This window comes from Acomys minous, assembly GCF_964271855.1.
Source record: "Acomys minous genome assembly, chromosome: 18".
In the NCBI taxonomy this organism is placed as follows: Eukaryota; Metazoa; Chordata; class Mammalia; order Rodentia; family Muridae; genus Acomys; species Acomys minous.
The window spans coordinates 53,626,262-53,651,207 of record NC_140501.1 but is presented as its reverse complement, the minus strand read 5'-3'; the positions used below and the strand labels follow the sequence as shown (position 1 = coordinate 53,651,207).

The following is a 24,946-nucleotide window of genomic DNA, read 5'->3' as shown; positions in this document are numbered from 1 at the left end:
AGTGTCCCTGCTGGGAGATTAGCTCCACAGTCATCACTATGAAACTACCCTGCACTGCTACATGCCTTTCAGGAGAACCAACTGGAAGCATTCAGCATAGGAAGGCCAACAACATCTACCATGGTGTAAGTGACCACGGCTCAGTCTTTAGGGACACTCGCTGGCTGTCCCTTTGCCCTCTCAGCATCGAGTGCACTCCCTTCATTCAAGCATAGGACACGAGAGACTTTAGGAGGCTGCGTCCACCTCCATCTCCTGCCTCACTACCTCCCTCACTAGTTCACTCACTCACCCCGCTGGCAGTCCTGATGGGTTTTGCCTTTAACTTGGGAACCAAGACCTTCCGATAGTGAGAGGGCACCGCAGCAATGATGTCCACCAGGCGGGGCTGGGACGAAAGGCCATACTTGGCAGCTGTCCTGGTTTTCACCCTGAAAGCAAAGCATTTAACATTAATACCATCACAGCATTTCTGGCCAAAGCTATGAAAGGATAATGTGTACTCCTTATCACCAACACCAGCCAATCCTCTACTCCTGCACCAGGTGGCAAGAGTGTGTGACAATCTACGAATAGTAAGGAAATAAAGGGTGAAATCTGTCAGTAAGCAAACACCAGGAAGTTAACCAGGTCTATGGATGGGGACATGGATGTGGCACAGTGAGGGGCTCGTTCCAAACTGCACCCCAGCTCCCATCCTAAAGAACTACTTTGAGCAGGGGACAGTGGCACACACCTGTAATCTCAGCACTTGGGGACGCAGAGGCAGGCATATCTCTGTGAGTTCAAGGCCAGCCTGGTCTACAAAGCGAGTCCAGGACAGCCAAGGCTACACAGAGAAACCCTATCTCAAAAAACCAAAAAGAAAAAAAGAAAAAAAAAAAGACCTACTCTGACTCTTACCTCTTCTCGGCCTCATATTGACATTTGGGACTACGTGTTCTGTCTAGACATTGTCACCTGTTTCCTGAGAAGAAATCACCCTAGTCAAGAACTACTTTCTTTGATAAAATATTCTATACAAACCCAACAACAAATCAAAACCCAGAATACAAATCCTAGAGTCTACCTTAGCTATTACAAAACAAAACACATGTCACTTCCTGACTGTAACTCTATCTGTAGCCCGAGAGTATCCTTCACACGAGTAATGACTTTAATTCCTAACCCCCTCCCCCACTTCTATCTTGCTGTACACAGGTTAGCTTTGGACTCAAAATCCTCCTGTCTCTACACCTGAGTGGTGAGCCTCCAGGCGTGTCACCATGCCCACCTTATTCCTTTAATTTCTCTATGATGTGAACAGCTCTCCCTTTCTCTGTGCCCTCTAGCCAAATCCTTCTGGTCAGACTGTCTTCTAGTTAGCCCACTCAGAGATATCTGTGGGTTGCTCACATCGTTCTCAACACATGTTAACTAAATAGCTGGCATGTGCAGGCTACATATGTAGTGTGTCAGGTATGAGGCACAGTCCTTTCATGTGATATGTTGTGGGTAAGCCCTCCCACCCCTGACAGACAGACAGACAGACACACACACACACACACACACACACACGGGATGCTTGCAGAATGTAGGAAGGATTTTAACATGTGCTGGGGAGGAAAGCACTCAGGCCTTAGGAAAGCAGTACAGACACAGGGATGTGGCTGTAAGACATTGTTGGAAAAGCTATAGAAAACACCGCTTTCGTAGTTAAAAGGACAATTGCTGACTCACTTACTCCTTTTGCAAATGCTTTCCGCATTTGTTTAAGCACAATGTCAATGAAAGGGTCAGGTACAGGCATCCAGAGAAACAGAACCGGGTCTACAAGGTCAGGAACGTGGTGACTACATGACAGCAGTGGAGAATCCTTTCTCTCTGAATATGTATAGCAAATGCAGTTAGGAGATAGGAGGCAGAGATGACAGACCACTCGTCTGAGGAGTGACAAAGACCAAGGCGAACACGAATGTGTAGAAGAGGTTCCACAGCCGAGACGGCTAGGATTGAATTAGACACCAGAGAGAGTGCTGCTGGCAGAGAGGTGCGTCCAAGGGGACAGGAGGAAAGAAGGGGGGTGTGACATGATGGGGCAAAGAAGAAATGGACTTTGGAGATCCCAAACCCCTATTCTGCCGATGACTACTCACTCCTGGACGACTTCCTTATCTGCCTACTTTCGGATCACCCATCAGTCAGCGGAGGGTGACAACAGTACCTACCCACATTGTAGGTTTTGTTTAAACACATGTGCACTTGCCTATGAGCATGTGCCAGTGTGGCAGTGTAGAGGTCAGAGGACAGGTTTTGGGAACTGGCTTTCTCCATCCACTACATTTTTTACCTACTAGACCACCTTGCCAGGCCCTTGAGATTTTATGTCAATTTGGCGCAGGCTAGAGTCATCTGAGAGTCGGAAACCCCAGTTGAGAAAATGTCTCCATAAGATCGGGCTGTAGGCCAGCCTGTAGAGCGTTGTCTTAATTAGTGACTGATGAGCGAGAACACAGGCCATTGTAAGTGGGGCCACCCCGGGCTGGTGGCCCTGGGCTCTGTAAGCAAGCAGGCTGAGCAGGGGAGCAAGCTAGTAAGCAGCACCTCTCCACAGCCTCTGCCTCAGCCCTGCTTCCTGCTGTAAGTTCCTGCCTTGACGTCCTTCAGTGACAGAGTGTGACTTGAGAGTTGTAAGACGAAACAAACTCTTTCCTCCATAAATTGCTTTTGGTCATGGTGTTTCATCATAGCAACAGTAACTCAAGCTCAGGAAAACTGACACAGGATAGTGGAGTAGTGCTGTGACAGACCTGGCCATGGTATTCTGGGGAGGATTGTGAAAGGGCTTTGGGACTTTGGCCAAGAGAAGTCACTGAACCAATGACATGGTCCATAGGAGCTTAAAAGATAAGACTGTTGAGAGAAATGCAGGCGATGCAGTCCTGGCCTGTGAACTTTCAGAGGGACCTTTTGTGTGAAGAATCTTTGGTGCCTGGTCAGCTGGAACCAAGCACCGGCTGTGATTACGAAGAGGCTGGCATCGCTGAGGTGAAATCTTCCACAGAGTTATCGTGTGACAACTGTGTTCAGAGGTGGTCAAGGCTGTACCTTGTGCTGGCAGCCAAACCTAGTCATCTGTCTCCCAAGGAGCACTGGTTTTAAAGCCATGAAGGAGTCATGGGAAGCACAGGCTTGGCACGGTGAGAGGCTAGGAGAGGCACTGGTGAGGGTGCTCCTGGAGGGAAGCCCCAGGATTGAAGGGATGATGCTTAGAAGAAGCATGGCGTGGCACACTGATGAGAGCTCAGGAGAGGCTACTGGTGAAAGTGCAGCCTAGCTGCAGTAGAACACCCCAACACTGTGGAGGAGCCAGTACCGTGGGGGGACCACAAGAACAGCAGCCGCTGTGGAGTGGGGCCAGTAGGGGCCTAAAAGACAAGCTGTGTGTGCTGGAGAGAGCAGGGCCAGAGAAGCGGCCCAAGCTCCTTGGAGGAGCCCAGAAGACAGTGAGAGAATCCTAGGTATTAGACATTGAATTATTTAAACTGTGGGAATTTTGGTGACTGTGCCCTGGTTCTTCCCTCTAGAAATAAGAAAATATTTAACTCAATTTTGATTTTTTTTTTTTACAGGAGCCCGCAGTTGAGAGACTTTGAACTTTTAAAAAGGGATTTTGGATTTTTAAAGAGACTAGATATTTTAAAGAGTCTGAATTTTTAATCTGTTTGAAGTGTAAAGAGTGTGGGACTTTAAAATTATTTATGCTTCATATTATGATATTAATATAAATGTGCCTTCCTGAGGGATAAATGAGAAGGAAAAGATTCTAATTGAAAAGGGTTGTGTTTGTGTCAGGTTGACAAGAGGCCAGTTGTGCTGGCTAGTTTTATGTCAATTTTACACAAGCTGTAATTATTGGAAGAGAGGAGGGCCTCAGTAGAGAAAATGCCTCCATAAGACGGGCTGTCGGCAAACCTGTAGGGCATTTTTGTAATTAGTGACTGATGTAGGAGGGCTCAGATCACTGTGGGTGATGCCACCCCGGGGCTGGTGGTCCTGGGGTATTTAAGAAATCAGGCTGAGCAAACCACATGTAGCAAGACAGTAAAAAAACACTCTTCTGTAGCCTATGGATCAGCTCCTGCCTCCAGGCTCCTGCCCTGTTTGAGTTCTTGCCTTGAAATTCCCTCAGCGATGGACTATCACCTGGAAGTGTAAATAACCCTGAAACAAACCCTTTTCTCCCCAAGTTGCTTTGGTCATAGTGCTGTATCACAGCAGTGGTAACCATAACTAGGACACCCTTATTCAGTTTCTGAAAGGGTTAATTCATCTGTTCCCTGCAGTGCACTCATAACAGTGCCCATGATACTGAAGTGCCGATTACGGCTGGGGGCTATTAGATTCAGAGGCTCTGACACGATTTTAGCATCGTTAAGTACGTGACAGGAAACTGCAATTCTTAACCGCTACACAGAAAACAGGCAGCTTTACATCAGTTCCTAGCACAGCTCTACTGGCAAGCACAGCAGGGCACGCCAATGATTACAGTACTTGGGAGGCTTAGGGAAGAGGAATGTCTTGAGTTTGAGACCAGCCTGAGAGACGAAGCCAGACCATGTATCAGGTAGAAGGACAGACAGACAGACAGACAGACCCTTACTCAAGAACAAGATTACAAGATCATGTTTTTATAGATCCACTTACTTATTTAGATCGAGGTCTTTGCCCTGTTCGTGAGCTTCAATCATCTGCTTGATAACATCTCCTATGGTCAGCATCATCAGCTCAGCAGTGCTGAAATCTCCTGCAAAGACATGATTCAACGACGGAAAAAACCTCATGAGTTTGTTTTTTTGTTTGTCTTACATTTATTTATTTGCTGTGTGTGCACGTCACATACACACATGCATGCAGTTTTAAGTGTAGAGGGACAGGAGTTGGCTTCTGCCTCAGCCTCTTGAGTGCTGAAATTATAGAACGTACTCCCTTGCCTGGCCTATCTGAGGCTCTAGCTGCAATTCTAAGACACCGTCTGTTGACCTGCATGACCCTGTATTGGCAGCTCCCCTTTCATCCACAGATGCAGGAGATGTTGACGTCATTGTCATGTCATCCTACTGTCAATCACAAATGACTCATCCAAGCACGGGCACCAATCCAAGCCCGGAAAAAAAATCTCTGCTCTTTTTGTCAAGGGTCGGGGGAGGGAGGGGGGCCATCTTTCACCAGCTGACAACGGTGTGGTGTGTCAACTTGGGTGATGGCAACAAACATGCCTCCTGTCTGCTGGTATGAAAAAGAAGTCACCATAGAAACGTGCATAAGGAAGCTGTGCAAATTATGGAGACCTTTCATTGAGTCCCATTTGAAACTCTCAGTAACATTGCAAGGTTGGTCTTGTTATCTTATTTATAAATGTAAAGATGAAGCAAAGCAAGTTAAGATGTTGTAAATAGCACAGTTAGATCTCAGCACATATGGTGCACTGTGCACTTAGACTGACTTAATGAGGCAAAGCTAATCCATACAAAACAATGGGAGAAAAGCCCAGGTACAGTCAAAGACTAAATGCTTCCCCAGCACTTCTCAATTCTACAAAGGTGCCTCAAAGGCCATATAACAGGCAGAGATGGACTTGGGGTATGGGGTGAGCACAGATGAGCTAGCACCCTGTCAAAGTGCACATTCATATGCCCTATCTGTCTGTCCGGGTGCGAGTGTGTTAACTCTGCTTTCATCCGCTGCATAAGACTTCATTTAAAGGGTAAGAAGCTGGGCTGACAAAAAAAAATAAAGATTTGGAATACAGCCTGGGTGGCCTATAGCAAGGAAGGCTTCGTGGAGGAAATACAGTAAGCATGTTGTGAAAGAGAGGGCAGAGTTTGAACCAGGAAACAAGCAAGATGAAATATTACCAGGCATAAGAGATACCTATTTTGGTGAAAGGTTTGTGTAACTTGAACAGAGGCTGCCTGAACAGGGTTCAGTAAACAGGTAGTACACTGGCCACTACACAAAGGCATTAAAGGTAACAGTAAAGAATTATACATACTCAACTCTGTAACTGAGAAGAAAAAAAAAGAAAAGAAAAAAAGGAAACAACGTCTTTTTTAAAGAAAGGGAGATTATCAACATAAAGGATACATCAGTTTAAAAAAAAGTTACAATGATACAATCAGTTTGGATGCTAAACAAAAGGCTTTTGAAATGTACATTAAAAAAATCTACAAGCATGAAGATCTGAGTTTGAACCCCAGCATTCATATTAAAAGCTAGGCGGAGCCACATTCATGACTGTAAAAACGGGGTGCAGAGGACATGGCACAGGAGGATTGCTGGAGTTACCAGCTTAAGAAGGAACAAGTTACCCTAAGGTAAGATCAAATTAATTTAATGCACATTGTATTTGATGGGACAATAATGTAGAGCATGTTGTTTGGAAGGTAAATTCCAGAACGCCAAGAAGCAGTGACCAACCAACACCACGTTTTAGTTTTCATTTGATGCTTCAAGCATCACGGGCGCACCATGACCAGTCAGCTCCGTACACTAAGTATAAACTTAGCTGGAGGAGTTAACCAAACCTCGGCTTCTTCAAAGATGAAATGACGACACCACTTCAAAATGTCCGGCAAAGGCTCAATACCAACAGCATTAACAGACCAACTGCTCAAGGGCAGCACAGAAATAAAAATAGTGTGTGTGTGTGTGTGTGTGTGTGTGTGTGTGTGTGTGTGTGTGTGTGTGTGTGTGTGTGTGTGTGTGTGTGTGTGTGTGTGTGTGTATATATATATATATACAGTTTTTCAAGACAGGGTTTCTCTGCGTAGCCTTAGCTGCCCTGGACTCGCTTTGTAGACCAGGCTAGCCTCGAACTCACAAAGATCCGCCTGCCTCTGCCTCCCCAAGTACTGGGATAACAGCCATGCGCCACCGTGTACGGCTTTAAAAAAAAAATTTTTTTTAAAATGACTTCATTCTGTTGAAAAGCCTGCACTGAATTGCTCCAGGCTACCCTGGAGGTAATATAAGTAGGAGTAAGTTCACATAGTACTGTTGCACAAACTGCACGGACAATTCCTACTTTAGGGAAGTATCAACGCCTTTCCTACTTTAAGATGTAAAAACAACTCAAATAAGCACGTCCAATAAATCGCCACAAATTAAACTGCAACTCGCCACCTTAAATCCACGCACCACCTTAACTCCTGAGATCTCTCTTGGAATAACGGTACCGTTTGCCCATCTACATAAAAGACGCCAAGTAGTCATTTCCAAAGAGGGAAGAGAGAAAGGCAGACTGTTTTACAAAGCCCACAGACAAAGGGAGGCCTGCCGACCCCAGGCTGCAGGGGCCCGGGCCAGGCAGCAGATTCCCATGGAAAAAGCAGAGTTCTATCCGTGATCGCGGGGCATCCACCGCCTCCCTTGCCCCCTCGTCCCCCTTTTCTTGCACCTTTCCTCTTTTGCTTCATCTTTTTTGCCGCCGTAACAGGATAGGATGCCACACCACCTTATTGTAGTTCCGACCACGAAGAAAGTTAGCAGCCGTGAAGCGATCCGGGGACTGTCGCGAAAGGGCAGCGACTGTACCGTAAAGCTCTTCCCAGAAGGCGGGGCGAGGAGCCCCGCCCTGTCCAGGTATTGGCTCCCAGTGTGTGGGAGGATGCAGAGTTCTTGGGGACCAGAAAGCTGGACCTGACTAGGAGCAATCGGACAGTTAATCTGAAGAAGCTGCCTGGTGAAACTGTGACGAAAGTGAAATATAATCAGAGGTCTTAAAGCAAAGCCTAGGCTTGACTACTTCCACATAGAGGCTGGGAACCGATAAAGGAGACCAGTGGTTTCCCCCACTTACACCTGCCCCCATCTCCGACACCCACACCCAAGTCTGTCTTTGGGCTATTGACATAAGAGTTACTTTTTAAAGATTGTGGAAGAATTGAGGGCAGCAGGCAAGAGATGTGTTTATTTAAACAGCCCCGGGGGGTTATGGTGTGCTCTGGTTGATCATTGTCTTGGTTCTGGTTCTTAAAGTGGTCAAAGTCTTTACTGCTGTCACCTCTTGAGGACAGCCATCTGGCTCCTACTTAATGCTCCCGGGAGCGGCCCTTTCATATAGCAGGAGTCTGCCCTTTGAGGCTTTGTTTTCTCTGGAATCAAGGTAACTGCAGTTTTAGGACAATGATTTATCTTTGTACCTTCAGCCAAAGTAAAGGAGACAAATAGACACAAACTGAACGCAGATCCCGGGCCTTTGTCTTGTGTTTAGTGCCTCTTTCGAGAGTGTGGTCCTTGCGTGGAGCCAGGTACACCACACGTGGGGGAGACGGGATAGGAATCCTGCACACCGTGAGCATTAGACCTTCAGGGTGGTGAAAGCTAAGCTCTGATTTCCCTGAAGGACACTAGACAAGAAGCAAGTATCACCTTGATCTCGCAGGCTTTGCAGCTTGTAGGTCCCGGAATCACAGATTTTTCTCGATAACAAAGTCAGGAAAACACTGGAATTTTGCAGCATCTGGAGATAGGACTTGGAATAACGCTTTGTTGAAATCCTTCCATAGTCTCCTTAGCCCACGGACCAGAGAATAAGAATTCTTGGCATTAATAAAGACTGGAAGATGTCGAGGTTCCAGTTCCTCACGTTCCTACCAGAGGGGAGGTAGCTGTTTTGGATACCACCACTACACTGAAACTGTCCTGGTCAAAAGACTGAAAATTTTCAGTGTACCAAAATATCTTAATACTGGCCTCTCAACAAAATAGGTTAGTTTCCCCAGAAATTCTTTAGGACATAGGTCCTCATTCTAGAATTTTCTGTTATTATTTTTTTCAGTCTCCTGTGGATACCTCTGTCTTACTTCAAGATACTAGTCTTCCACATCAGTCATTTGATCCAGTCTCTAGTGATTCCTCAGAGTTCCAAGGTTTTAAATATCACCTTTCTGCTCTCAGATTTATAATCTAAACCCAACCTCTCTTCCCTATTGGACATCTTGTTAGATTTTGACATCTAAGTGTATCTCAAAACTAGCATGTATAAAAGAGAAATTCTCTATGACTCTATAGTGGTTCGTCTTCTGCCAACTTGACACACAAACTAGAGTTATCTGAAAGAAGGGAATGTCAATTGAGAAAATGCCTCCATAAGGTCTGGCTGTAGGGCATTTTCTTACCTAGTGAGAAGGGCCCAGCCCATTGTGGGAGCTGCCATGCCTCGCCTTCTGGGTTCTATGAGCGAGCGGGCTGAGCAAGCCAGGGGAAGAAAGTCAGTAAGCAGCACCCCTCCATGGCTCCTGCATCCGCTCCTGCCCCCAGCTTCCTTCCCTGTTTGAGCTTCTCTTCTGGCTTCCTTCAGTGAGGAACAAAGTTGTGGAGCTGTAAGCCAAATAAACCCTTTTCTACCCAACTTGCTTTTGGCCATGGTGTTTCATCTCAGCAAGAGAAAACACAATGCAGCAAAAGGCAGCCTACATCATTAGAGTTTGGGGACCACCAAGTGAGTCAAGAGATTGGTGTGCCTCAGGTCAGGGTGGAAAGGCAGGGAAGTGGTAAAACTTACTCACAACCTGAAATATATTTTTTTGATGATTTCAATAAGTCTTTCACTCAGTGTGGGAAAATAGAGGGAAGGAAGGAGGGAGGGAGGGAGGGAGGGAAGGAGAGAGGGAGGGAAAGAGCAAGAGCGAGAGCCAAAGCACATGGGGGGCATTTCAATATCAAGCATGAGATCCCAGCTTATGGATCAAGGAAGGGACTAACGAAGCTGTCCTTATCTGACATGAGATGTCTTGAGGGGCTTTGGATCTGTTGTATTTGAGCTGCCTGCTGAGTGGCAAATCCTGAGAGATGCTATAGCTCGAGATCCCCAGTTGGGAACGTTCCGGTGTGTGGTGGAGCATAAAGCTGTGGAGCAGTGCAAAAGAAGAGGCTGAAGAGGAAGCCTCAGGGGACCCTATTATTAACAGATCCGAGACGAGGCTAGTAACTAGCAAGGAGACTAGCCAGACACATCTGGGGAGGAGGGAGGAGAACCAGGAGAGCGTGGAAGACCCAGGAGGTCGTGCATGGCAGCTGAGTCAAAAAAAAAAATCTGATCCAGGCCACTGGGCGACCTTAATGAGAAGAGTTTTGGAGGAAGTCGAAGGGCCCCAGCTTGAGTGAAGTGGGCTTATGTGATAGCTAATCTTGATTATCAACCTGACACTATTGGAAGGGGAGGAACTTCAGCTGAAGAGTTACTGCTACCATATTGGCCTGTGGGGCGTCTTCTTGATTGCTAGTGGATGGAGGAGGGCTCAGCTCCCTCGCATGGTACCATGCCTGGGCAAATGGGCCTGGGCTGTATAAGAAGGATAGCTGAATTTGAGCCTGGGAGCAAGCCAGTATACAGCTTTCCTTCACAGCCTCTGCTTTACTTCCTGCTTGAACTCCTGCCCTGACTTACCTCTGTGCTGGACCGTGGCCTAGAAGTGTAAGCCAAAGGAACTCTTTCCTCCCGAAGTTGCTTTTGGTTAGAGTATTGCTACAGCAACAGGACGCAAAACTAAAGCAGTTTATAACAGATTACATAGGAGAGGGTTGGTTGAGTTCAGTTAGTTTTGAGAGTTGTCGTAAGGAAGCGCAGATAAATGGGGCGAAAGCTGGCTGAGAATCTGAGGGGCAAGGGGATGATGCAAAATGGCAGTGGGTTTGCACGTATATCCAGTGGGGGGTGGGGTGGGGGAGAGAGGAGTTAAAGTTTGATGGATTAAGAGGAGGAAGTGTTCTGCTTAATTCTTTGATTGAAGAGACTTGTGGGATATGATGCAGAAGAGAAGACGGGTTATCTTTTGATGGACGCTTGGATGGTTCCTCTGTTAACATGCTGGAGTGCAGAGCAGTGTTGGGGTAGGGTGTGATGGTGCTGTATGCAAATTGGCTTTCTTTGGCTTTGATTCTTTCATTGAGCCCAGTCTGGCCGGGTGACCAAACTTCTAACGAACCTCGCATTAGTGTCCATGTTTCAGATGCTAAGCACTGGCATAAAGAGCCCAGGTATCTTTAAAAGCTCCCCAGCCTACTTTAAAGTGACTTAATGGCACGTCTGAGTACAGTTAGCTGTTGAGACATGAAAATCACCAGGAGGGGGCAAGCTAAGCATGTGTTGTGTAATTGTAAGATATTCACTCTGATTTTTCTCTGTTTTGAAGTTTATACTGGCAAAAATATAAAAAGAAAATGAAAAAAAAAAAAACCCAAGGAGAGAGAAGTCTCCAAAATTCATATTGCTTTTTGCTTATGTAGGGAGGACATATCTCAAAGCAGTTTTTGAGATACTCTAAATAATAAATAATATATCTTCACTCCTGCCCACGTTTTGATTTCGTTACTTTCTGACTCCCATTTTGGGCTAAAAACACACCGATTCCTTGAACACTGTACTGGCAATAATCAAATCGGTACCCAGAAGTAACAGCTCACAGCTGGAGCTCAAAAGATTTCACTCTCCCCTGTACTCAGTCTGTTCGACAGAGTAGGCAACCTTAACAGGGGGAGGAGGTTTTATTTTCCGCCCTTCTCTACTGGGCAGCACTCTATAAAAACATTTGTTTTTAAGGATAAGGCTCTTGTAAGTTCAAGACTATCTGGGCTACATCGTGAGAGAACTTGTCTTAAAAAAAATACAATTAAAAATAAAGATCTAAAATTTAATTTCTCAAAGGAGTTCTTTGAACCTGGCTTTCTACTCCCCCCTCCCCCGCCCGATAATCAAAATCCAATAATATTTTATTTTGGATGGAATGTATTTGGAGTTAACACTGAATTCATGTCAAATTGATTTATATTGACTGCATCCTCCATCTCTCTCATGCACATCCGGGTATTTGGGAACCAGCCTTTTGTTTCTCCTGCACCAGATCCATCTGAGCAGCAATTACTCTCAGAGTAAATGTGCTATGTGTGGCAGGATGCTGAAATCTGCTTGGGAACTAAAGGTGGTCAAGTCCTGCCTGATTGTGTGAAGACAGCTGGGAGGGGTACACAAGGCCCAGTTTATGTGTGATTGAAGTTTAAAAGAAAATAGAAACTAGCATATCTGCATATTGGGGGAGGAGGTTGGGGCAAATAGCCTACTGTGGTTAGTTTCACTTCCGCTGTGTTTATAAATGTGGCTTCGTGAGTGTGACCACCAAAGGCTCCTCCTATCCAGCTGGTCCCTGGTGTCTGCACTAGCTCTCTTGATGGGTCTCGACTAGCTACTGTCTCACTGTGGACTCCCAGAACTGAAGCAAAACAGTTTGGGATTTTTTTTTCTTTTTCTTTTTTTGGTTTTTTTCTTTTTATGTTCTGTTCAGCAACATCTGGTAAGTTGTTTCTCTTATGTATTTTGTGTTATTATTTGTAGAATTTTTTTTTAACAATAGAGGCTTAAAATGAATAGCTTTAGATTTACAGAAAACTTGAGAAAATCGTTCCTGCATCAATCACCCTGATTATATTGGAGTGGTACATTAGTTATGAATGAGCCCATATTGCTGCATCAGGGCTTAGCAATGTCTATGTCTCAACGAATGGAGGTCCTGAGCTTATACCCAGGGTCCATGGTCTACTGCAGGACCCCATCCAGGATGCTGTATTTACACTTGGCTGTTCTGTCTCTAAAGGTTCTTCTTGGCTGTCACCTGAGACCTTTCTTGTTTTTGATGATATTGACAATTTGGAAAGGTGTTGGCCTGGCACTTTGTAAGATTCTCTGCTATTGGCATTTTCTGATATTTTTCTTATACTTAGATTAGAATTAGGGGCTCGGGGAAGAAGACCACAGGCCTGGCGTCCTTCTTATCACACCTTGAGGAGAATAAAGAGCATCCCCTTGAGCTATGACTGTTGGTGTTAAGCCAGAGCTGGCATGGACTGCCTGGCTGGGGTGGTATTGGGAAAAATTATTCCTTTCTCTCTGATTTCTATATTGTACTCCTCAGAAGGAAGTCAGTACACAAGAAGTCCCCGGGGAGTGTGGACTTGTGCTTCTGCCCGTGAGATGGGGTAGCCACATAGATCCCGGCATTCTTCTGTGAGGGAGACTCGCCTCTTTAGCTCTATAGACTGAGTTTCTAAGAGTGGGCTACAGGCTTCATATTTTCCACTTTATTGAGGCAGGGTCTCTTGTTTCTTCCACTGTCCTGCTCAGTGCTCTCCAGACTAGGCAATCTGGAAGCTTCTAGCTGATTCTCCTGTCTCTGCCTCCTACCTCTCTGTAAGGATTCCAGAATGAGAGGCATGTCCCTCCTGCTCACTGTTTACATGTCTTCTCAGGGTGGACCTTGTGGCCTGTCTTGTACAGCAAGCAGGCAAAAAGCACATATAAATGCTGAGCCCTCTCCTTGGCCAAGATGAGTAGTTATTACTTAAGGGAAAATGAATTTTACCTTTCTGGCTGTGTGAATGAACTTTAAAGCCATATAAATGCCAATATACTAGAAATCAGGAGAATAAAATTTTAGTTGGACGGGAAAAAAAAAAGGCATTGCTTTAGGCAAGCCTGAGCCATTCCTCACAAAATAAAACAGCCAGTGCAGGAATTGTTGGGGGTCATATGTTCACGACAAGGAGAAATGTTATATCTCATTTCTGTGACAAGCTTGGGAGAGGAAAACGAAAGGTTAAACTTTATTTCATTAGAATAGGATAATAGCTGCTTATTCACCCAGGGGGGAAGTTGGCAGAAAAACACATCACCACATACCATTTCTGCCTCTGGCAGACACCTGACATTGGATATACTGGCTGATGGGCTAAGTGACAAACACCTCTTTTCCTTTAGGATTCGAACGTTTGGCTTGAAGGCTCATATGGATTCATTGCTCTTGGCCTTGCTGTCAGGCGATGATTACCTTACTGTGTGACTGTGGACAAGTTCCTTGCCCTCTCTGTGCTTCCAGAGTCCATATCTGTAAAAATAAAAGCCTGGATGTTCCTTCTTTAATTCCACTCGGCACAGCTGTTCTCTGGGAGGGACGATGAGTTCCTCCCACCTTTCTTACCTACCCTAACCCTAACCCTGAGTTTATAAAGAGGTCATAAGCAAAGACAAACAAAAGATAAGGAGGTGAGAGAGGCAAGAATAACTGCCAGACGTCAGTTATTTAACAGGAAATCAGCCCTGGGCAGCCACCCCATGTCTAGCATAACCGGCAAAGCATCATTTTAAAAGATGCTATTCTTGGGTCAGGGCATGCAAATGTAAATAAGTCCTGAAAGCCACGCAGCTGAACCCCAAGTGAGGTAAAGTGGTCTGCGCAGTGTAAGTTTGGAAGGCTTCGGCTTGGTGCTTTACAGAAACCAATCCAATTTTCACACCATACCCCGCCATTATAAACCTCCCTTTTCAGAGAAGTGGATTTCTGGAAGGTTGGTTTCTCTTTAAGACCATACACTCGGCCCTGGGGCTGTCTCAGGCTTGCTGCTCTCCTCCTCGGGAGCCCTAATCACCGCTCTGCTGTTGATGATGCTTTTGAATGAGGATTCTCCTCCTGTCAGCACCTGTTGACACCAGAGAACGCATCTTCTACTTACAGTTGGAAAGCCCAAGGCCTGGAGGGGCAAGGTGACTCTGGGCAATCCCACAGCTGCACAGCTCTTTTGGTTGGTAGCAGAGTGAGAAGCAAAGTGGCCTTTGCCACTCCAGCGTTCACCTCCATACTGACTGGCTGGCCCCTTAGAAGTGTTTCCTTTTGCTCTTTTTACGGAGAATTCCTGTCAATTTTCCAGCATCTTAGTTTGTCAGCCAAGTGGCCCCTCACTCACCCAGTCTTTGAAGAAGTTGGCAGAAGGGATCTGAAGCCTAAGTTCCTGAAACCTCGTTTAAAGTTAATTCCCGTTATTTTCACGTGTCAGTTAGAGGACTCAAATTCTTTGTCTGTTGGGACCCTGGCTGCTGTTTTGGTGAGAGGCTCATAGTCTGGTCTCTGCATTGATGCAGGTAAACCCAGTCTAATTTTGGATCAATATGCTCCAACAGATTTTTTTCTGGACATCACGTGCTGTTGATATAGTAAACGAAGTCTGTTGAACATTCCCCTGACCCTGAAAGAGGCCCAAACCATCATTCGTGTTCCAGAAGCCAATGAGCATGCTCGATGCTCTCCTCATCTGTGTGTACTTGCTAAAATGTGCTTTGATCCACAGCCCTTTGAAATTGAAGGGCCTTAGTCTCAAGATGAATCTTAAGGCATCTTCAAATCCAAGAGTCTGAGAAATGCTCACACAGCCCAATGTCAGTATGGCAAGGATGCTTTAGCCGTGGTCAAATTGTACTTTTGGTTTTGTCTGGACTCATTATTCCCCACCCCCACCCCTGGAATCTGAATTCTAGAAGACAGATTGTCCTGGAATACCACAGATTTTTGTCCAACAGTGGGACCATACATTTTCTTTGGTCTTCCAGCGTTCTGTGTGACGACGGCTCACCGAGCCACCATGTTTTAGAAAACAGCAGAGCTCTTTGTTGCTTCCTTGTTTTGTACCAGAAGTCACTGATAGGTCTTACTGCTAATGGCCATGTCGTAGCACGTCTGCCTTTTTGGTCCTCACTCATTTCCATCCTGATGCGCCTTAGTGTTTTTAGTGTTTGTAACAGTAAGTTTTAAATTATGTATATATATACACACACATATACATATATATGGCACACACATACACATATATACATATATATGGCATTTTGTCTACATGTATGCCTGTGTACTGTGTGTGTGATCATTACCCACAAAGGCCAGGAGAGGGCATTAGATTTCCCAGGACTTAGTTATAGATGGCTGTGAGCCACCGTGTGGGTACTGGGAATCAAACCTGGATCCGTTGCAAGAGCAAACGGTGCTCTTCACTACTGAGCCATCTCTGCAGTCCCAAGTATTTCAAATCAGAAATCACGGTGCCTCTCATGAAATGTGACTTTGAGCATTTCCCCTCCTAGCATTTCTGCCAAGCACTTCAAATAAGAGCTCAGAAGCTTGGCATCTGAGGGCGCCTGAAGGCCCACCTAGTCCTTTGTGAGATGGTCACACACATAGGCACCGTTTCCCAGACTTCTCTAGTACCAGAAAACCGGGAAAAGTTCAGAGTTTGGTAAGGAGGAGGAACCATAAATAAAACCACAGATACTGAGCTGCACAGAGAGGTTCACAGCTGTAATCCCAGCACTCGGGAGAGGCCAGAGAGTCATGAGTTGGAGGCCAATCTGCGCCTAAGCTGCATAGAGAGATGCTGTGGAAAGAAAGGAAGACAGGGAGGGAGGGGGAGAAGGAAGGAGGGAGAGGAAGGAAGGGAGGGAGAGAGAAAACAAAGAGAAGAAAAGCCATCATAATTGGGTCATTTCCAGAGCAGCAGGCACCTGAGAAGGAAATGATTAGGGATTCCTGCACCTTCTTGGAGAAAAAAATTTGCAAGAAGAAAATCTTGAATAAAAGGTAGGAGTCCACAGGGAAGGAAAGGGACAGGGCATCCCAATGTGCCAGGTTGGTGGAAATTCACCAGATCTCCATTTCCTGCAGAAGCATGGAGGGGGTGGGGGCACTGAGGATGGGCTGCTGGAGAGGGAGTGGAGAGCCAAAGCGCTTCTGAGCATGCGTAGCACCAGGATCCTGCCACGTCCCACCTGCACACCAAGCACCAAGGCCGTTTTAGTCAGGTCGGATGTGCAAGGTGAACTAGGAATAGATCATCTCAACAGATGGGCTGTGATTTTAATTCAGGGGCCATGTGTAAGTAAGGCACCGTCTGCCTTATTTAGTGACCCTGTCTTACTAAGGCCTATGAGACTAGTGGCGGCTGACACATCAGGAAGTTTTTGTATGTTTCAGAACGGCTGGTGGCTCTGTTTGTGAAATGCACAGCTGAGTGCACAGAAGCAGTGGCTGCGGAGCGTGAGGACTCTAGGGACTCCCCCTTGTGTTCCCCATATTCTCATCTATGTGGGCAGAGAGAGAGGCTCCTGGGCAGCGTGTGTCCATCTGCTCTGTGTGGTGTCCTCTATTCTGAGCCTCCACAGGGCCCTGATTGTCCATCTTCACAGGCATGCCCTGCCTTGTCTGCCGGTGACCTGGACACTGGCCAGCTCTTACACTTCTTTTAGTTGATTTCATACTGCTGCCCCTCCCCTCCTGCAGATGCCCCACATGCCACAGGGCTGCCTATAATCAACCCTCAGTAAGGTGGCTTCCTGTTGAAGTGGGGTGCGGAAGGCCCACAAGACTGAGTTACTGTACCTCTCTCCCCCGCTCAGTATCCAGCAACAAAACTTCAGCCCCGAGAAATGGCACTGTAGACATCCCAGCCTCAAGCTGACATTCGCTGGAAATAAACGTCACGGGCACAGGTTCAAGTTCACCTGACCGGGGCACTGATCTTGCCCACAACAGCCGAAGTGTGGACCTTGACCTCCGCAGCTCTAGTCACCAGAGATTTATTCTCATTTCAGAATGAGTTAAAGACCTCAGGCTCTATCAGATTAAACCTCCGTGGATACCTGTGTGAGGGAGAACCAAGGATTCCATGTTGATCTCTGTCACATAAAATGCCAGGGGTGCATGAGGCATAGCAAAGGTTTCAAAGAGAAGTAAGAATACTCTCTGCTCTTTAGAATATTGATATCTAGTGGCAGATACAAAACACAAGCACATTTGTGTATTCTCACTTTGGGAGGTTTGTGTTTTTGTTTTTTAATGAGACAGCATCTCTCTGTGTAGCCCTGGCTGGCCTCGAACTCACGACTCTCTTGCTCCAGTCTTTCAAGTAGTGGTTACCCCTCCCGGCTGCTTATTGTACTTTTAAAGTGTACATCTTTCCTCTTTGTTCTTTGTCCTTTCAGGCTGGTTTTCCCAAGGAGGCAAAAGGAGCAACTGACACAACAGGAAATGGCCGAAACGGAGGCTTTGGTGGGTGTGACACCACACTCAGGTAACACCCATGAAATGGCCTTAAGTAGGACCAGGTCACTGTTGTCTGATCAGAGGCTGAGACTATGACCACAGCTGCCATTCCTTGCTCTTTAGATTGATGCTGTTGTCTAATGACAAGTTAGTAAGAAATGGATGTCAATCTTTACAAACAGTAACTTAAGTAGCCTGCTCACAACAAAGGGGGCTGTCTGACTATCAGTTAGAAATGTGAGGGCTCCTATCTTAAAAATAAAGTTTCTAGAACATGAGCTTGCACGCTCTGAAAACCAAGGAAGTGAACTCAGGCCCTTGGAATAGTAGCAAATGACTTCTCTTTCTTTTAAAGATGTACTTTTTTTTTTATTATGTATACAGTGCTCTGCCTGCATGTACATCTGCGGGCCAGAAGAGGGCATCTGATCACATTACAGATGGTCATGAGCCACCATGTGGTTGCTGGGAATTGAACTCAGGACCTCTGAAAGAGCAGTCAGTTCTCTTAACCTCTGAGCCATCTCTCCAGCCTGCAGGTGGCTTTTCTTAGAAGGGGAGAGAAAGGCCTATGAAGTGTCTCACTGAAGGGTGAGTCCCATTGGAGTCAGTGTGGGCAGGCCTCCTCCCTCGATTGGCTGGTGAAAGGTCTCCTGGGCCACAGCAAGCATCTCTTTAGGAAGCCTAAGGGAGATAGCTCCCAGGTACAGGAATTAGGGTGCACCAAATCATCTTCCTTTTCAGAACTGAGGAGAAAAATATTCTTCATCACTATGGAAACAACAACTCCTTTGGGGGAAAGGGGGTCAACACTTCCAGGATTGTGTAGGTAGCAGCCGTCACACAAAGTCTGGCTGGACACACAAAAAGAACTGCGACTTCCAGGTCCCTTGAGGCTGAGCTCAGAGGTAAAGAGGGGACCCTTTGCTTTAGCAATGGTCCAAATTGACCGCAGAGCTACATCCGTTGGCATCAGTTTTCAAAAGTGATGCCTCCTGATTCCATCCACCCTTCTTGCTCTTTACTAGAATAATTCAATGTAGCTGGAAAAAGACAAGTGGATGCCCAGGCAAATGTAGGGGATAATAAGAACTACGGTCCAAGTTTAGGCCAGTTCATTCCAACTGCAGTTCAATATACCCATTCATGGCATAAATTCAAGATGGGATATTTTATCCTTTCCAGGTGGTTTTCATTTTGGGAACTGAGAAAAGAATTGTAAACCTGTTCTTTTATCTGAATTCTCATCCCAAGCTCCCATTCACATGAGATGAGCTGCTGGGTCTTACAAAGTTGACATAAGGGCCCCAGGTAGATGGGCGTGGCCTTGTTTTATGCATGACTAAGAGACAGTGCGGACACTGCTCACACAAGAGTCCCTGAGTTACGAAGCAGACAGCCTTTTACATTACTCCATAGATGACTGTGCTTGCCTCACGGCATTTGGAGCTACTTCCTGGAGCAGGGTCGTCAGCATTTGGCTTACAGCTGTCTCAGGCCTTCTTTGAGGGGCATGCTCCTTTCTTCTCTGCCTCTTCCTCTCCGGCTACAGCCGCAGAGCCAGCAACCTCTTGGCATTTAGTTCTAATACAGTCCTCACGTTGGGCCAGGGTAGATTCTTCTGGTCGAGATCAATCACATCCTGGGATAGAAGGAGCCAGTGAACAAGCTTCTTCCCCCGGGACAGCAGAAGCATGAAGTGTCAGCCGTTCTGGCTTTGGCACATGTGTGGCTCTGCACTGGAATCTTCTGTGGTGTGTGAGCTGCCTCCAAAAGGCAGAGGGCTCTGTGCTGGAGGATGCAAGATTAAAGACTTGATGGGGGTGGGGCAGCTATGCAGTGATGTGGGGGGCGGGACTCACATCTGCAGCCCAGTGATGCTGCAGTCTGGGGCTTCTTCTTCTTCTTCTTCTTCTTCTTCTTCTTCTTCTTCTTCTTCTTCTTCTTCTTCTTCTTCTCTTCCTCCTCCTCCTCCTCTTTTCCTCCTCCTCTTCTTCCTCTTCCTCTTCCTTTTTCTTCTCCTCCTCCTCCTTCTTTTTTGAGTGAGGGTTTTCCTGTGTAACAGCTCTGGCTGTCCTGGACTCACTCTGTAGACCAGGCTGGCCTCGAACTCTCAGCAATCCGCCTGCCTCTGCCTCCCAAGTGCTGGGATTAAAGGTGTGCACCACCATGCCCGGCACAGTCTGGGGTTTCTACGTAGGCTGCTACCCTGGGTCCCCCTGGGATGCCTTATCAGTCCATCAAGGACTGTGACCTTTTTAGGTCACACTCAGCTTTGGGGCATTAAACCCTCTTTACATGAGCTAAGAGTGACACCTCTTAGGACCAGCTGTTCCAGTTCACTCCCATGGCCGTTTCCCTGGTTAACCAGCAAGTCCCAGGAACACTGGGTTAGGAAAATTTCCAGCACTTCTGTCCCAGAAACCAAGCTATTACTCCTTTCTAGCCAGGCAGCCCCAATGAAGTGTATTTTCTAAATCTAAAGCATAGCTTCCCTTAACTTTATGGCCCATGTCGGCTTTTCATCTCTAGTCAAGTCATCATGCAAGTGAACGACTCCTGCAGACTTCAAAGATCTGCTGCTCCAGGTCTCTATGTTTTCCTGCTCAAGGAAGTGACAGCTAATGTCTGCAGATGAGGAAGCCTGGGGCAAGGTGGTTTCCCCAGTTTAAGCTCCAAAAAGCATTCTCTCCCTCTCTCTCTCTCTCTCTCTCTCTCTCTCTGAGACTGAAGTTTCCCCTCTCCCCCCCTTCCCCCACCTCTCCTTCTCCCCATCCCATCCACTTCCCCTCTGTTTCTCTTCAGAAAGGGGCAGGCCTCCCATAGATATCAGTGAGCTGTGGCATATCAAGGTGCCTTAGCCACCTCCTCTCCTATTAATGCTAGTCTAGGTAACCCAGTAGAGAAAAGGGTCCCAAAGGTAGACAACAGAGTCAGATACAGCTCCTACTCCCATTGTTAGGAGTCCCACAAGATACCAAGCCATGCCCCTGTAGCACAAGTGCAGAGGGCCCAGGTCAGTCCCATGCAGGCTCCCTGGTTCAGTCTCTGTGAGCCCCATGTGAGCCCAGGTAGGTTGGTTCTGTGGGTTTTCTTGTGGTGCCCTTGACCTCTCTGGCTTCTACGACCCTTATTAATTAAGGATGTTTTTGTTGTTGTATTAGGAACTGAACCCAGGACCTCATGCGTCCTAGTTAAGGCCTATACCACTGAGCTATATCCCCACTCTTTTTTTTTCAACTTGTATATGTAGACATGATGTATGCATTTGCATGTGTTTGTGTGTGTGTTCGTATGTATGCACACATTCATGTGGGCAGATGTGCACATGAGTGCATAAGGCTGTTTCCCTCAGTTGCTGTTCACTTTATTTTTAGGTTTTATAAAATTGTTATTGATAAATAATCCAAATAGTATACAATTTCCCTGTTTGTACAGTTTGGCAGATTTTAGTCCAGCATCCTCATAGGCCTATGACACCGTCACCACTTCCTATTTTAGATTATTGTTTTGATCAATTTCATACATGCATATAATGCATTGTGATTATATTCCACCGTTTTGTTTTGTTTTGTTTTGTTTTGTTTTTTTGAGACAGTCTCTCACTGAACCTAGAGCTTACCAATGAAGCCAGGCTGGCTGGCCAAGGAACTCAGGAGACTTGCCTTTCTCTGCCTCCACAGTGCTGGGATTATAATTTTTGTGTAGGTGCTGACGATGGGACTCCGATCCTCATGCTGTGTCACAAGCACTTTCCTGGCTGAGCCATCTCCCCAGTCCCTATTTGAGCCTTTTATTTTGAGATAAGCTCTTACTAGTTATCTCAGACTGGCCTAGAAATCACAATCTCCCTGTCTCATGAGTAGTTGGAAGTGCAGGCATGCAACACCACGCCCAGCTGAAAGGCTTCCGTTGTACAGGGACCCTTTCAAACAGTTTCAAGGCTTCCCTTTTTACCAGCCTTTAGCTTTACAGATGAGGAAAGACTTGTGAGGCTTAGCAGAAGACTCTTGCCCTAGTTACATGCTTGCTTTTCCCCTCTGCTCTGTTTCTGGCGGAGGTCTTTCCTCATCTGAAAGGCCCCTCTGTTTCTCATACTTAATCCTGCTCTGAGATTTCCCCTCCTCTCAGTTAGTGGATTTCCTAAAACTTACATTTGGTGAACAGCATCCAGCTACTTTGGTTTCTGAGGACACGCAAATAGAAGGCTGCACACATCTGGAGAGTGATGGTGGAACCAGATGTGCAGTGGTTGATATTAATTGTCAATTCGGAATCACCCAGGAGACCAGCCTATGAGCACATCTGTGAGGGAGTTCCCGCACTGGGTTAACTGAGGTGGGAAGCCTCACCCTGAGTGTGGCTGGCATCATTCCCTGGGCTGGAGTCCTGAACTGAACACAATGACAGAAGTGAGCTGTGCCCTGCTGTACATTGCTCCTGACTGCAGATACTATATGACCAGCTATTTTGCACAGTTAATACTGACATAAAGTGCAACAAGTACAGTGACCTGAGAATTAGGTCCTAAATTGGGACAGTCCTTCCGAGCTGCTTTCCAAAAGCAGTAGCAGGCAGGTGGGGCCGGCCGGGCTCTTCTGAAGCCTTCTGATTGTGTGCACTGGCGGAAGTGAGGCAAAAATCCTTTGCCTGCCCTCAACCCGTAACTCTGTACATCCCATTTATCCCTAGATGACTTCGATCTGTTTAAAGAACCCGTGAAGAAAAGACGCAGGTCACATCGAGACCAGCAGTTCCAAGCGTTTCCCTCTGCTGAGCAAAGCGCTCTTAAGGAATGTGAGTGCTGTGAAATGCTGGTGTGGTTTGTAGCAACATGGTTCTCTGTCTTTTGCAAATGTGTGTGCATGCTCAAAGGGAAAGACGGTACATTCCAAAGGCAAGAAAACATCTCTATAGAGTCTCTGCAGAGATCTGCAATTTGATCATTTACCTCCAGGCTGCTCTGAAGGTATTGTCAAAAGAGCCTTTTCCTGCTGAGAAGACAGTCTGCTGATGGCTAGCTAGGTGCCTTGGTGGGTGTTTACAGGATGGCATCTGCAGAAGAGAAGGAGCTAGAAGGGCTGAAGTCTGTGGCAACACTTAAGTCAGTGCCTGTGCTAGGGAGACAGAGTGTGCTGGTCTCTAGGGGTGGCCTGTGGATGGGCGTTTACCTCTAGTGGCAGATGGCTTGCTCACAGCGCTGTGTCAATTGGCTTCTCGTCTCACTGAGTTTTCCCGCATCCCAGAAGTATTCAGCACCCTCCTCTGGAAAGCTGGTAGTCCTTCTCTGCTGGGTGCATCCTAGACAATTTGTTTCTTTTGATTCCAGATGAAAAACTGGAGTCTCGGACCAGGAGGGTTTTGAGCAACGCTTATCAGAAGTTGATTCAGTCTGTCTTCCTGGATGACAGCGTTCCCAGCGGACTCAAGTACCTCATGTGAGTCTGGAGTCTGTGCCGTCCAACCCGATGCTGCCCCCTCCCCTAAGGAAAGCAGAAAGTTTAATTAGAAACATTATAAAAGGATAGGGGGTTAAAAAAAACACACACATTGATAGTAGCCATTTGTTGTGTGGTCACCGTTGACAGCTACTCTACTGTGCCCTTTACAAACCCACCGTTTCATTTCACCCTATGAAGTAGGAGCTAAATGTAAAGTGATTGTCCCATTTATACTGAAACGGATGCTCAGGGAGGCCAAGTCATGGAGCCAAGTCACACTTGTGGATAACTGAAAAGTCTCCAAACCCAGCCAAGCCATGGGTCAGAGTTCATGAATTGTTAGTGTAGAAATGGCTCAGGAGTCCCCAGTAAAGTAGGGACATCGTTGGCCTTGCTCGAGGGACTCTGGGTTGGTCCTCAGACTTCTGCACAAATTTTGTTAGGGACAAGAACATGCAGTTTCCATGGAACACAAGCAAGGGTGTCTCTCATCTATGCGGACAGTACAACGTTAGTGGAGAACTCATGTTTCCAAGCATTTTTACCTACTCCCATTTGCTCCCCGGCCCAAGTCTACATACTAAACAGGGAGCAATATTCCCCTTTGGTCAGAAAAAGGACAGATGCAGTGAGCTGCCGAGGACCAGACCATGTGGTTTCTTTGCACTCTGTCCTGATGTGCTTTGTTTCACACTTAATATGCATTCTGGGATGGATGCAGAAACCGGCTTCTTGCCTTGATTGAAAAACCCCCGCTGGAGCCGGTCTACGTGGGGTTCTTGGGAAACACAGGAGCCGGCAAGAGCTCTCTCATCAATGCCCTCATCCAGCAAGCGATGCTTCTACCAGTGTCTGGAGAAAGCGTTTGCACATCCTGCATCGTACAAGTGAGCTCCGGTTGCTGTGAGCAGTATGAAGCCAAAATCCACCTCCTGTCTGATCAGGTATGCCAGCCCGCCCTCCTTTCTTATCTTTTTCTTCTTTCTTTTCTTCTCTCCCCCGAAGATTGCAATTATATTCGTTATAAGTGCAGCACAGGGCTGGGGAGGCAGCTCAGTGGATAAAGTCCTCATGTGAAAGCACACCGACTTAAGTTTGGACCTTCAGCATCCGTGAAAGGTAGAAGAGCTAGCTGTGTCTGTAATCCCAGTGTGGGGGAGACAGAGATGCCGAGTGGCCAGCCAAGTAGTGAGCTCCAGGTTCAGTGAGAGATCCTGTCTCAATCAATCAATCAGGTGATTGAGGAGAGCATCTGATACCAACCCCTGCCTTCACACACATGTACAGATATACACATGTCCATAAATCCCTATAGCTCACTTACCTAATTAAGCATATTGAAGTGAGAATGCTCTGCAGCGTGACATGGGGGCTTCTGACTCAGGTCTTGAGGCAATTCCTTGTGACACCCTTGGGCCCGCCATTCCCCTTTAAGTCCTTGTTTCCACATTGTTCTAGTGTCCTTTCTGTTTGCGACAGACATCATGACAAAGAATAACTGAGGGGATGGAAGGGTTTATTTGGCTTGCACTTTCATGTCACAGTCTGTCTGTCACTGGGGGAAGATAGGTCGGGAACTCAAAGGTCAGAAACTCTGGGAGTCCCTGG

The 24,946-nt window shown here is 46.6% G+C and overlaps 2 protein-coding genes across 2 annotated transcripts in view; one reads left to right on the top strand and one right to left on the bottom strand.

Annotated features, from left to right (window-relative positions):
* ELP3 (elongator acetyltransferase complex subunit 3) overlaps window positions 1-7,568 on the bottom strand; it is a 62,395-nt gene extending 54,827 nt beyond the window's left edge. The window contains exons 1-3 of the mRNA XM_084767189.1: window positions 7,439-7,568; window positions 4,687-4,786; window positions 293-431 (exon numbers count right to left, since the gene is read on the bottom strand). Coding sequence (XP_084623315.1) covers window positions 293-431; window positions 4,687-4,786; window positions 7,439-7,457 — 258 coding nt within the window. The 5' untranslated portion in view covers window positions 7,458-7,568. The remainder of the gene's footprint in view (window positions 1-292; window positions 432-4,686; window positions 4,787-7,438) is intronic.
* Window positions 7,569-22,585: 15,017 nt separating this feature from the next.
* NUGGC (nuclear GTPase, germinal center associated) overlaps window positions 22,586-24,946 on the top strand; it is a 35,806-nt gene continuing 33,445 nt past the window's right edge. The window contains exons 1-3 of the mRNA XM_084767006.1: window positions 22,586-22,694; window positions 23,227-23,335; window positions 24,060-24,282. Coding sequence (XP_084623132.1) covers window positions 24,175-24,282 — 108 coding nt within the window. The 5' untranslated portion in view covers window positions 22,586-22,694; window positions 23,227-23,335; window positions 24,060-24,174. The remainder of the gene's footprint in view (window positions 22,695-23,226; window positions 23,336-24,059; window positions 24,283-24,946) is intronic.